The following is a 14,555-nucleotide window of genomic DNA, read 5'->3' as shown; positions in this document are numbered from 1 at the left end:
TTAGAAGGTTTATGCCAATGCAGCTGTTCGATACGAGTGAAGAGCTTAGGGCCGCAGAACAGATTTAAAATTAGTTTATAGTTCCTGGAAGTGTTGCTTCATTCTAATCTGATTAATTATGGTTGTTTCCTGTAACGTCCTGTCTAGTGGGTCCTCCTGTATCCTTGTATTTGTACTTAATAAGGGTGCTGAAGCCACCATTCATATTTGCTAATCTGTTCAGTGCCACGGTTCTTACTTAAACACCAACTATGTGTATGCGTGTGTGTGTGTGTGTGTGTGTGTGTGTGTGTGTGTGTGTGTGTGTGTGTGTGTGTGCGCGCGCGTATGTGTGTGTGGGTCTGTGTGTCTGTGTCTGACTCTGTATAAGGGTGATACTGTATTATACTTTAACAGAAAACAAAATGGTGTCTTTTAATGAGGCACAAAATAATCCATAAATGGACTGCCCCCACCAACAAAAGTGGGCTTTTAGTGCTGTTACTTAGGCTTCAGCTATAAGTCTGTTGTTTATTCCTTTCTTCCCATTAATGGTTTTCTACTAACAAGTAACTGCTAAAAACCCATACACAGGAATTATTTGCATGCAGTTGTGCAGAAAAGTGACACGTCAATATCATGGTACTCACTATGATAATTATTTGTGTGTGGTCCACATTTCTTAATGACAAAAGCCTTTAAGGTCATGTGATAGGATTACCACAACAGATCATATATTGTCATTAAAATGAGTGATTTATAACACAACTGATTACATTCAATTGTTTAGATTTTGATGAGGAGCATCTGGATTTTGATCAAAACAAAAAACTGCATGCAAGTTTCAGTAATTTACTGACAATTCACAGATATTACCAGTCTTTAAAATAAAAAGCATTATTTTACAAAACCATTTCCATAAAGTGCCCCTTACAGTGTTCAGATTTGTTAATGTAGCCTCATGCAGTGAAACTGCACAAAACAAAGCAGTAAATACATATCAAAAACACATCTATTTTACCTGCTGATGTTAAAAACGTAGTTGGACTAGATGAACAGGATGCTTGTCCATGTACATTCTGGATCAGTTCAATGTTGCCAAAGATAACTAATAGAAATACAAAAATCCAGATATTTTTTTTATTTTAATGTAGTGCAAAACATACCCCCCCACACACACACACACAAAGTATATGATCACAGTAATAATGCATATAATATAATATAATATAATATAATATAATATAATATAATATAATATAATATAATAATGCTTATTTATGGTATGGTATTATCCCAGTTATTCTAAACAGGAGTAATATATATATATTTATCAACAATGGAACGGGTAAGGCCAATCAATAACCAAATTGGGTAGGTTAATTTGAGCATAAAAAGGGAAGATGACTAGCCTTCAAATATCCTGCAAGGGCAGCTAGCTTAGTACTTACCTATGAACCTATAAAAAAGCACTAAAGGTGAAACTCCAGTGCACATTCCTACAGTACATATGATAATATAAATGTCATTTAGCTATTAAAATTATTCCTGGAAAAAATGCAGAGTACAACTATAAACCCACATTACTCAGCTCTGTAGCTCACATGCACATCTTTTCCTCTGATTTTACAATTCTCCTTATTATTTTTGCATTAATTACACAATATTCACAATGTCCACAACAGATCCGTGCACAATTTGAATATACCACTGTCTCTCAGAGCAATGTTTTGTTTTTTGTTTTAATTCAAAAAACTTTAGCAGAACTGTTTTATTTAAAACAGACTACTCCCAAGAACAGTTTATCTTAGCGTTATGAATATATAGTTTTCTTTTTATAAAAACTATTCTATATAAAAGCAAACTAATATATATATATATATATATATATATATATATATATATATATGTGTGTGTGTGTGTGTGCGCGCGTATATGTATATACATATACATATATATATATATATATATATATATATATATATATATATAGATGTGTGTATGCGTATATACTGCTAGTGTCAGCATGCTGCTAATGCTACACTACTAGTATCATTATGCTTTTAGTGATATATTACTAAATTACTAATGTTAGCAAGCTGTAAGTGGTACATTGCTAGTAACACCATGCTGCTAGTGATGTACTGCTAGTGTCAGCATGCTGCTAATGCTACACTACTAGCATCATTATGCTTTTAGTGATATATTACCAAATTATTCATGTTAGCAGGCTATACATGGTACATTACTAATATCACCATGCTGCTAGTGATGTACTGCTAGTGTCAGTATGTTGCTAGTGGTACAGCAATAGTATCAACATGCTGCTGGTGATATACTGCTACTGTCAGCACGCTGCTAATATTTCACTTCTAGTATCAACATTGTGCTAGTGATCTACTGCTAGTGACAGCAGACTGCAGATGATCTACAACTAGTGCTATCATGCTGATAATGATGTGCTGCTTTTGTCAGCATGCTGCTAGTGATATACTACTAATGTCAGCAGGCTGCAAATGATAATTAATTAGTGTCAGTATGCTGTTAGTGATACAGTTTCAACTTGCTCCTGGTATACTGGTACAGCACTAATTTCAGCTGGTACACCACTAGTATCAGCATGCTGCTAGTGATATGCTGCTAGTTTCAGCATGCTGCTGATGATATAGTGCTAGAATTTGCATGGTGCTAGTGATACATAATTAGTGTTGGCATGCTGCTAGTGATATACCACTAGTGTCAGTGTGCTGTTTTTGATATACTATTGGTGTCAACATGCTGCTAGTGATTTGCTGCTGGTAATATACTACTAATATCAGCTTGTTGTTGTTAGTAGTATAACACAAATCACAGCACACTGCTAGTGATTATCTATCTATCTATCTATCTATCTATCTATCTATCTATCTATCTATCTATCTATCTATCTGTCTATCTAGCTATCTATCTATCTACCTATCTATATCTATCTATCTATCTATCTATCTATCTATCTATCTATCTACCTATCTATATCTATCTATCTATCTATCTATCTATCTATCTATCTATCTATCTATCTACCTATCTATATCTATCTATCTATCTATCTATCTATCTATCTATCTATCTATCTACCTATCTATATCTATCTATCTATCTATCTATCTATCTATCTATCTATCTATCTATCTATCATTCTATCAATCTATCAGTGTCACAATGTTGCAAGTGATAGACTGCTAGTGTTTGCATGCTGTTGGAGATACATAACTAGCATGCTTCTGGTAATATACTGCTACTGTCAGCATGCTGCTAGTGATACATAATTAATGTCAATGTGCTGCTAGTGTTATACTACTAGTGTTAGCATAGAGCTAGTAAAATGCTGCTAATATCAGCATGCTGCTAGTGATTTGCTGCTGGTGATATACTACCAGTGCCAACATGTTCGTAGTTGTATAACACAAATGTGAACATACTGCTAGTGATGTATACTAGTGTCACCATGTTACTAGTGATATACTGCTAGTGTCTGTATGCTGTTAGCGATATATAACTAGTGTCAGCATGCTGCTAGTGAGTTACTGCTAGTTTCAGTATGCTGACAGTGATAACCTGCTAGTGTTAGCATGATTCTAGTTGTATAAAGCTAGTGTCATCGTGCTGCTAGTGGTATGTACTAGTGCTACCATGTCACTTGTCATATATTATTAGTGCCAGTACTTCTCTCATGCTTCCTGTAGCAATGACTCCATTTTCCAGTGCCAGAAGGTTTTGGTTTTAGAATCAACACCTTACAACAACCTGTAGCTTCCAAAATGTCAAGCAGAGTGTTGATATGGCAATTTCATCATACACAGACCTTGTTATTACAAGTATTTAGCAAAAAAAAATATGTTCTAAAATATCCTTTAACAGCCATGAGGACCCATGTTTATTGCTTAGGTAAGTCTCTGTATGGGCACAAGACAAATATAACTGTAGGTATACCGATCCCTCTGTGTTAACAATTCAATATTTCTTATTAATGCTCAGACAGCATCATATTTACAGTTACACACTTTTCCACAGATATCTCCTAGTAAGATACAGTGCTGTAAAAAATCAAACACTTACCCCCAGACAGTACCTTGTAAGAACCAGTGTTGTATAAAGTTCCAACATCTGTCTGCTTGCAAGAACAATTGCTGTATAAAGTTGCATCATCTGTCTGCGTGTTCTACACATTGCTCACTTATTTGCTTTTGTTTTACTTCTTGACAAGCAGGGCTTACCCCTTGTGTGCACACAGGTGTGCGCGCGCGCATACACACACACACACACACACACACACACACACACACACACACACACACACACACACACACACACACACACACACACACACAAATACACAGCTTTTGCCTAAATTCAGTTTTTACAACAACACTATATTTCAAGAACAGTACAGTTGTTTTAGAAAGGGTAGCCACTGTAGTGCAGCAGTTAGCGTTGTCGCCTCACAGCAAGAGATTCTCTGGTTTGATTCTTGCCTGGGGTGCCTTCTGTGTGGTGTTTGCATGTCCTCCCAGTGATTGTGTAGGTTTCCTCCAAAAGACATGCAGTAGGTGGATTGGACACTTTAAATTGGCCCTAGGTGTGAGTGTGTGCCTTCTGTGGAAGTTTGGATGCCAGGCTGGCAGCTCAACACTGTAAAACTCCACTGCCAATCATGAGCAGACAGATGATCTGCTGTGGCAACCCCTAACTGGGCAAAGCTGGAAGAAGAAGTTGTTTTAGAAAGCAATAGCACACAATGATTTTCACATGCTTTAAACACAAGGCAATTCATAAGTTCAAGAAATGTCTGAGACTTTTAAGCAGTATTATTTTGCTGTTGCAATGCACCATATTCTGAATTGCTTCAATATCCTGATATGATTTTGCTCTATACAAAATAAAAATGTCAGCTTTACTAAGATGATAAACTTTTCTTTCATTGCAAGGTTTCCCACTTGCTTGGGTCCCCTTTTCCAACACATAGTTTGGCTACTAGTCTTCCACAGTAGAATGCATTTTTAGTTACAGGGTCAACAACATAGGTTCATACTAAGCTAACTGCCCTTGCAAGCCATTTTAAGCCTAGCCATTTATCCCTTGTGAGACTCAAACCATGAACCTTTTGCTTACAAGGCAAACACCTTAACCATTAGGCCACTCTCCCAACCCAGCCTCTACACAGAGTGTAGAAATACTCATGTGTTTATTTCTTTGCATCAGTACTGTTGAATGTCTTCCAAAACACCATAGCATTGCAATCCTGGCTTCATTAGCATTTGGTGTATTGCTTAGAGTGCATCCAGTATTGTTACAATTTTCCAGTACACACACCTCAGCATCAACTGACTTTCACAGTACATTCCAGTATGCACACTTCAGAGCTGTAGTGATTACTGTCTTGTAAAGCCAAGGTAACAGTTTTGCCTTAACATACCATTGTTTTTGAACATTGACATTGTAATGCCGCAAAGTTTCCCCAAAATGCTATATATAGCTTGCTGGTTTGTTTTTAATACTCCATTTTCCACACATTGCTTTTACTGTAAAGAATTATTTACATTTAGGGATTTCCACAGCTTTCCACAAAGTCAAGTTTAATTTAAAACAATGCTAATACAGTTCATCCATTTTACTCATATATTTTAAATGCATTAAACTGCTTTTTGTAGTTTGAAAATTCAACATAATTCATATTACCAGGTTCTCTGATTTCTTTCACCTGTACTCATGAGCACAACACATTTTTCCAATGTACTTCTTTTGAAAGCCTAATACATTCACTATGCATATGTGATAAGGAATCTTTCAGCTAGTAACTAGGCATGTCTTAGCAATCAGTTTCATATCATTTTTGTTAAAACATTCAACAGTACTTATCATTCTAACAATATTTTCCATGCACGTCATTTAAACATCTGTTTCATTTACTTCACTCTCAGAGTCTTGGCTTCTGGTTCTTGCTGACTGCTTCTGCATGTGACAAAGTAAAGCCTCTGCTTCTCTTTAACATTCAGTTAAAAGTTCTTTCAGTCTTGTGCTTCTTTGGGATGTTACCGTCCACTCCTGTTTAAGTACATACACTTCCTTAGAAAACACTGCTCTAAACTCCTCTTTATTAGTCACAGTAACACAGACGCATTTCATTCGTTCTCGCTGTGGTTGTTCATAGTAGAGCTCACAGATTTCCTAAAAGGCAACAGTGTTGCAAGTGGGGAAACTCACTAACCAGGTATTATAATTTGAAGGAAATGATGCAGGAATACAAAATATTGCAGTTTGGTATCATTATGACCAAACTTGTATAACATAAACCATCACTGCAGAATTTTTCAGTAGTCAGCACTGACCATCAAAGATACAGTAGAATGTCATCTTTTTAAGTCAAAATGAAAATAGTTATTTTACAGAAGTAATTAGTCCAGTAGTTAGTACAGAGGATTAAGGCTATGAGCTGTTAATGAGTTGTTTCCTGCAGAACAGGGTTGAATTTCCTCAGCCTTTATTTGCCTACTGTGTGACCTTGAGCAAGTCATTAAACCAGGAAGTGTGCTTTGGAGCATTTGAGAAACTGGGCAAGGTTCCTCAATGGTTTCCTGGACCTCATGTACAGTAACTACCTATGAACTTAAGGTTTCATTGATAGACCATAAACTTTTTTACATATCACAAATTGTCTTACTTATAAGGGCTTTTATTTTACCTTTTAGTATGCCCCAAGTTTCAGTCTAAGAAAGTTATTTTCTCTTTCTCTTTCTATCAGTATCCATTCTCATTCCATATCTCCTCTGCCAGTAACTCAAGATTTTAGATAACTCAGCAGTTCTTCCAGATGTAATTCACCAATATTCTTAATATGGTCATTCTCTCCCAGTTGTGAATATCTTTGAATTCTGTTCAGTTCTTCAGCTAAGCCTTTCTGTGTTAAGACCGAGTCTGTAATATACTTTCAGGCCACGGCTTTTCTCCTTCTCAATGCAGGTTGATCACCCCCCCCCCCACCTCTCTTTCTCTCTGTCTCTCCAGGACACTGATTCCTGCCTTTGCCTTCTTTCTGCTTCTTGCCATCCCTTCTCAGCAGCAAGAGGCATGGCTCCCCAGAGTCAAGGCATTGCTGTGGGTTTTCCTTTCTATCATGTGCTAATACAGATGCTCCAGAAATCAGCAGAAGTTATGGGGAGGTACACACACTCACACACACACACACACACACACACACACACACACACACACACACACACACACACACACACACACACACACTTGCATGCACACACAGGCATGCGCACACACACACACACACACACACACACACACACACACACACACACACACACACACACACACACACACACACACACACACACGTATATCATGCAAATACATGCAAAATGAAAACCACAGTTCTCAAGATATTGCAGTGACTGGAAATTCATCACTGCAAAATAACCAAACTGCACACTTTTGGTTTTCCTCCCAAAAAGTTAGTTTATTAGTTAGGTTCACAGATTCTCTCCCAGTGGATTTCATCAGACTTGTTGTTGTGTCTTTCGGCTTTTCCTGGTTAGTGGTCGCCACAGCAGAACTCCGGTCCGCTAATGATTGGCAGTAGATTTTTACATGCCGAGTTGCCAGCTCTGACACACAACCTTCAATGAAGGTATGTCCATTCACGCATGTCTTCACACAGAAGACACTCTAGCTGAGAATTGAACAGGACAACGTCTTACTGTGAGGCGACAACGCTACCGCAGCACCATCACCGCAGTTTCAGACTAATAACCTTTTTAAAATACAGCCAAGTTTGAATAAAAAAAAGTGTAAATCACATTTACTTCACATCAATCATCATTCATTCTATCTCACAAGCAATCGACTTTCCAAAGTTTAATGCAATAAAAAAAAATATATAAATAAATATATATATATATATATATATATATATATATATATATATATATATATATATATATGGGTCTAGGTTAGAAGATCGACAGCCGACATCACCGACAACGGATTAGCGGGCCAGATGATCGACATTCGGAAGACCGGCCTTCTACGGATGAAAACGCCGATGCCAGGGATAGTGACTTGGAAAGAAGGCTGTGTGAGTATGTGGTGGTGACGGACGTTAGGGTGCGAGTAAGGTAAGTGTGGATAGTGACAGTCTGTGGGGATAGGGGTGGGTTAAGTGAGTTAGGGTTAGGGCGCGGGTTAGGTAAGTGTGCGGTAGTGGTATTTTTGGGTTAGGGGTTAAGTGAGTTAGGGTTAGGGCGGGTTAGGTAAGTGTGCGGTAGTAGTATTTTGGGTTAGGGTGGGTTAAGTGAGTTAGGGTTAGGGGGTTAGCTGAGTGTGCGATAGTGACGGACCTTAGGGTAAGGGTTTGGGTTAGGGTTGTACATAGTTGTGTGTGTGAGGTTTAGTGTGGGTTTGTGAGGATTTTGGTGTGCTTGTGTTCTGTGTGTGGTTTGGATAGGGGATGTGTTTTGTTAGTTGATTGTTGTTATTGTGGTGTGTGCAGTGTATGGGGTTTCGTGTTTGTGGACTGTCGGTTACTTGTTTGTCGGGCATGTGAGGTGTCGTGGTTATGGTTTGTCGATTATGTGGTGTCGATGTTTCTGTTGTTGGTGAAAGTAGCTGTCGATGTTATAACCTAGAACCATATATATATATATATATATATATATATCACATAAAACAAAACAACAATAATCTTCAACAACAGATGTTTTCTTTGGAAGACTAATGCGATAGCCACTTTACCAAAAAACATTCAGAACACTGTGTGAAAATGTTGTTACTTCAGTTCTCTTTTGCTAATCATAGTATCATGGAATATAAAAGGCAACTGGGCCATGTGATCATTTATGCCTTGACAGTACCCCTTTGGACCTAAGCTCATTTTTCATGGAGCAATAGGGCAGTCATACTAGGGAGTGAATTTATGAATACCCATCCAACTGTCTAATTTCTTCTCAGAGGAAGATAGTGTGTCATTTCACTTGATCTGGATAGGAAGTTTTTGTCAGAGAAGGGATAGTTGTTGAGTGACTAATCTGTCTCTCCTCCATGATTTGTTTTATTTGTTGAAAAAGATTCATATTTCTGGTTCTAGTGTTCAATATTCTGTTTGGTATGTGGAGAAATAAGAGATCTTGGACTTTTGGTTCCTTAATGACCTAGAAGGCAAGGCATAGATCACCCATAAGGAGTCTATAGGACACTGGATACAGGGTAAATCCTGCAGTCTCTCTCTTCATAGCTCAAGTCCTTTAGGCCCATGATTATTTTTGTCAGCAACCTTTGGGGTCTCTCCAACCTGCTTGATGTGTTTAGTAAGATATATCCCAAAGGGAGCATTGGATTTGATGATGGGGCATGAACAGTGCAGAATATAAAGAGGCAAGGGTTCTCTGGATCTAGACAAAATACCCATTGCAATCAGCTCTGCCAAACAGAAGGATTTCCAGGCCACTGCTGCAACATGATAATCAAATGAGAAGAAGTTATCTACCCATGTTCTAAGGAGAAGAAGTTATGTACCCATGTTCTACGGTGAAGAAGTTATCTACACATGTTCTAAGGTGAAGAAGTTATGTACCCATGTTCTAAGGTGAAGAAGTTATGTACCCATGTTCTAAGGTGAAGAAGTTATCTACCCATGTTCTAAGGTGAAGAAGTTATCTACACATGTTCTAAGGTGAAGAAGTTATGTACCCATGTTCTAAGGTGAAGAAGTTATGTACCCATGTTCTAAGGTGAAGAAGTTATCTACCCAAGTTCTAAGGTGAAGAAGTTATCTACCCATGTTCTAAGGTCTCTCACAGCATCTTCATTTTGGAGTGGGATGTTTTGTATACTATAAGCTGGGGGAGGGTTAGCTTGCCAAATGTGACATTATGGTATTTTTAAGTATTTAGTTTTAGTCCATTTCTGAGCACCAGATATTTACATGTGTATGTTATCTTTATAGCTTCTACACATCAGAAGAGGATTTAAGTAAAACACCCAGTTTGCAATCGCATACAAACTTGGTTAACCAGCATATCACATTTTTTTTTGTTTGGAGCTCAGAGAATGATATTCCAAATAGCACAGGTACCAGCATAGATCCATGCTTTATCCCACTGGTTACTGTCATGCTGTCTGAGGATGTACCTGCCACTCTCACACTGTTTCTGTCCCTCTGGAAATTAGCTATCCAGCTAACATAATAGGGATCAAGTTGGAGACCATGTTGCTTGTCAATAATGCTGACATGTGGTATGGTATCAAGTGCATTTGTGAGGTATTGATATGCTGTAAGAACAGCATAACCACTGTCCACAGCTTGTTCTACTTTCTCAAAAATGTTCACTAAAATCATTACACAGGATCTACTCTTAACAAAGCCAAACTATTGTGGGTAAAGTCTTATAGGATTTTGTTATGTCATAGTTTATCAGTTCTGTTATGACCAATTCCATGGCCTTACAGATAAGGTTCATCAAGCTGATAGGTTTGTAATTCCTGCGGACCATGGTAGGGCAACTTTTGTTTTGTGGTCTCAGAACTGATGTGTGCTAAACCTTGGGGCCAAAGCCAGTGGATAAGCTAACTCTGACTATAGGAGGTGGTCCACCATGACATGTTTGGTGCAGTGCAAGAGGTAGCCTAGTGTGTTATCAGGTCCCATAGAAGATTTTGTGTGTGTGTGTGTGTGTGTGTGTGTGTGTGTGTGTGTGTGTGTGTGTGTGTGTGTGTGTGTGTGTGTGTGTGTGTGTGTGTGCATACACACACACACACATATATATATATATATATATATATATATATATATATATATATATATATATATGTGTGTGTGTGTGTGTGTGTGTGTGTGTATGGATCAGTGTCATTTTGCCGAAAAGCCATTTAGCCGAAAAGTTCTGACATAGGGTCCAAATCGCCGAAAATCCATTTCGCCAAAAATAGTACTGACAGTGTATCTGCCTTTTTCCCCACCGTAGTGAGATCTCGGAGTGAGAATATTAAAGTAGCGGGGGTGTGGGGGGCACAGCCCCCCACCCAGTACAGTTTAATATTGTCTAGTATTGTTTTATATTGAGCAATCCCTATTAAAAGGGTAAGTAAGTAGTTTATAACCTGAGTAGGTGGGGAGCTATGCCCTCCACATCCCCCTACTTTAATATTCTCACTCCGAGATCACACTACAGTGCGGAAAAAGGGCAGATACACTGTCAGTACTATTTTCGGTGAAACAAATTTTTGACGAAATGTCATAGACCCATATATATGGTTCATAGGTTCATAGGTAGGTACTAGGCTATTGGCCCTAGGGCCTATATAAGCCTAGCCAAAAGGTACCCTGACTTTTGCCACCCAAGAAAATTAATTTCCTGTGCCACTGTCGAGCAGAGCCACAGAAGTGATCCCCGGGGTGAATTTCTTATCTCCCATCCAATCATCAAGATTTTTCTTGAAGAGTGCTAATGAGGAGCTTTGTTTGATATAGATAGGTAGTTTGTTCCAGAGTATGGAAAGTCTCTGGGACAGGAATCTATCCCTCCAGCATGTTCTGTTTATTGTGGTGACAAGGTTTAGGTCCCTATAGCATGTAGCTCATAGGGATTGGGATTTCTTTAAGTGGAGCATGTCTAAAAGCTCTGTGTTTGACATAGCTTTGTGTGTTAGGCAGAGATCGCCTCTGAGTAGGCAATATGCGACAGAGTAAAGCTGCAGTTTTTTGAGACGGTCTGTGTAGGGCATCTGTTTAAGCCCAGTAATCCTCTTTGTGAGGTATTTCTGCGGCCTTTCCAGTTGTTGTAGATGTCTTGTGAGGTACATACCAAAAGGGGCATTGTACTCTATAATGGGTCTAATGAGTGATGAGTAGAGGGGAGCAATGACCTATTTTTTCCTGGATGAGAAACCTTTTGTGATGAGGTGTGCCATGTAGAAGGATTTCCTGACTACTGTGGCGATGTGATTATCAAAGGAGAGACTACTGTCCACCTGTGTCCCAAAGTCTCTTATAACACTTTTGGTGTTAAATAGACTACCGCCTATGTGGTAGTTCATGGGTACAGATTTTTTTACCAAAAGTAATGACGATGCACTTTTTGGCATTGAGCTTGAGGCCATGGCTTTGACACCAGGCATCTGTCTCAGCGAGGCCCTTTTGTAGGATGTCCACATCTTTTGGAGTTTTGATTATGGCTCCTAGTTTGCAATCATCTGCGAACTTCATTAGCCAAAGACCTTCTGTGTTAGCCTGTACTTCAGAGAAGTAGATACCAAACAGGAGAGGACCCAGGACTGAACCCTGTGGTACTCCACTTGTCACTGGTCTGAAGTTGGATTTGGAGTCTGCTACTTTCACAGTGTGGGTTCTGTCAGTGAGCCAATTGGCACCCCATCTTGTGACATAGGAATTTATACCTAGTTTAGTGAGTTTATCTATAATTCCAGAGTGGGGGATGGTGTTGAAAGCCTTGGCGAGATCTAGATAGGCTGTGTGAACCACCTTACCCTCATCTACGGCTTTGGTGACTGCTTCAAAGAAGTCTATCAGGTTTAGGAGACATGATCTGCCTTTTACAAACCTGAAATGGGTGGGGTCCTGAGTTTGGAGAGTACCAATGTCATTGTTTATAAGTTCCATGATGATATGTTCCATAGCCTTGCAGACCAGGCTCGTTAGGCTAATGGGGCAGTAGTTTTCGGGGTCTGTGGTGGCTCCCCCTTTGTGGAGTGGGATAACTGTCACTGTGCACCATTCAGTGGGCACATAGCCTGAGGTGGGGCTATGATTGAACATGGTACTTAGGTGGGCTGCCAGTTCATTCTGTAGTTCATGTAGAACCCAGCCTGGGATGTTGTCAGGTCCCATGGATGCTGTGTTCTTGGCTTTGGATAGTGTGTTTTTTACCTGTGCAGCCATGATTACAGGAACTTTGCATTCTTCTGGTATAGAGATGGGCCCTTTAGGGGATGAGAGGGGGGTAAAGTTAGCGCTGAACCTATCTGCCAGGATGTTGGCAATATCAGTTGGTTATGTATATTTAGTGCCATTGTGCTGTAACTCAGAGCCCGATCTGAATGTTGCCATTGAGATTCTTGACATAGCTGTAGAATGCTTTGTGGTTGTCTTTAGAGTCAGTGACGATTTTGTTTTCATAACTAGCTTTGGAGGATTTTATGAGGGATCTCAGCTTCTTACTGAGGTTGACCACGGAGTTTCTCCAATTATGGGATTTTACTCTTTTTTGCAACAGTTTCTTTCTTCTGTTGTAGAGTTTGTTTATGGCAGGGAACCACCAGAATGGCTTCCTTTTTTTGGAGGATAGCATTTTGGTTCTGTTAGGGATTGCACGATCCATGCACTTGTGTAAGTGCTTATAAAGTGCATTTGTGTAGGATTCAGCAGTCATACCTCTATTGTCCATCAGCATGGGTGTTGTGAAGTTTGTCACTTCTGTCTTAAGAAGAGTAAAGTTGGCTTTGAAGACATTTTTTACTGTGGTTTCCCTAATGGGGGTGGGATGTGGATGTCTAGGGTGATTAGCTTGTGGTCGGATCTGACCAACAAGGAATTGACCTCTGGTGTGGAGCACCGGTTGCCCATGTTGGTAATAACCAGGTCTAGGATATTGTTGCCCCTGATGGGGGTGTGGATAAGTTGATCCAAGGCATTGGAATTTATGAATTCCTGAAAACATTGAGCACAAGACTTGGTACATGAGTAGTTTTCCCTGTTAATGGTGGGGTAGTTGAAATCACCCATTATTAAGGTGTTAGGTTGTACCCTAATATTTACCAGTGTAGCAAGAAATGAGGAGTGGGAATCCTGGGGCATGGTGGGGGATCTGTAGCAAGCTACAATTTGGATTGCGGTCTTGCCCAGAGTTAGTTGCACTTGGATAACCTCGGATGCATTATGCTAAGCAACTAGCCTGGAGGTGTGGATATCCTTAATGAAAATGTACACACCTCTGCCTTTAGTGTTTCAGTCGAGGTTACATGGCCGAAAGATGTGGTATGAATTATAGCCTGGTAATGCAGGGGTACTCTCTGGAGCCTTGAACCAGGTCTCTGTCACTGCACAGATGTTGATGTTCTCCATTTTAAGGAGTGCCTCGAGTGAGTGCATTTTTAGGTTTAGAATTCTAGCATTGAGTAGCAATACCCTCAGATTCTTCTTGCTTATACCTGCTACGGTGGTGAATTTGTCATTTGAACCTTGCCTAAAAAAGGCACTATAGGGGTGGCTAGAGCCTTAGCCATTATCCGGAATCCCAGGGGTGATAGGTGCAGGCCATCTCTGGCAAAGCATTGTGGTTTGTTGATCATGTAATTCCAGGCAGATAGATACTAGATCCCCTTAGAATGTCACCAGAAGCTTAGCCAATTGTTGAGCTCAATCATTTTGTCCTTGTACTGTGGTATCATTCTGGATGATGGCAGGATGCTACTCAGGGCTAGGGTCATACCTGCCTGGGCAAGAAGATCGGACAGCTCCTCCATGTCCCTTTTCATGTAGTCCAGGGAGGTACGTCTCAAGTCATTCACACCAA

At 39.5% G+C, this 14,555-nt stretch overlaps 1 protein-coding gene across 1 annotated transcript in view; it reads right to left on the bottom strand.

The window, feature by feature from the left end:
- LOC122812123 (adhesion G protein-coupled receptor E2-like) overlaps positions 1 to 14,555 on the bottom strand; it is a 901,467-nt gene that overhangs the window by 669,929 nt on the left and 216,983 nt on the right. Inside the window, exon 2 of the mRNA XM_044084412.1 lies at positions 1,001 to 1,087. Within this exon, the coding sequence (XP_043940347.1) occupies positions 1,001 to 1,087 (87 nt within the window). The remainder of the gene's footprint in view (positions 1 to 1,000; positions 1,088 to 14,555) is intronic.

This window comes from Protopterus annectens, chromosome 9.part0, assembly GCF_019279795.1.
Source record: "Protopterus annectens isolate FY-2018-M chromosome 9.part0, PAN1.0, whole genome shotgun sequence".
Lineage (NCBI taxonomy): Eukaryota > Metazoa > Chordata > Ceratodontiformes > Protopteridae > Protopterus > Protopterus annectens.
Note: the sequence above shows the minus strand (reverse complement) of the source record. Positions and strands in the feature narration are given on the sequence as shown.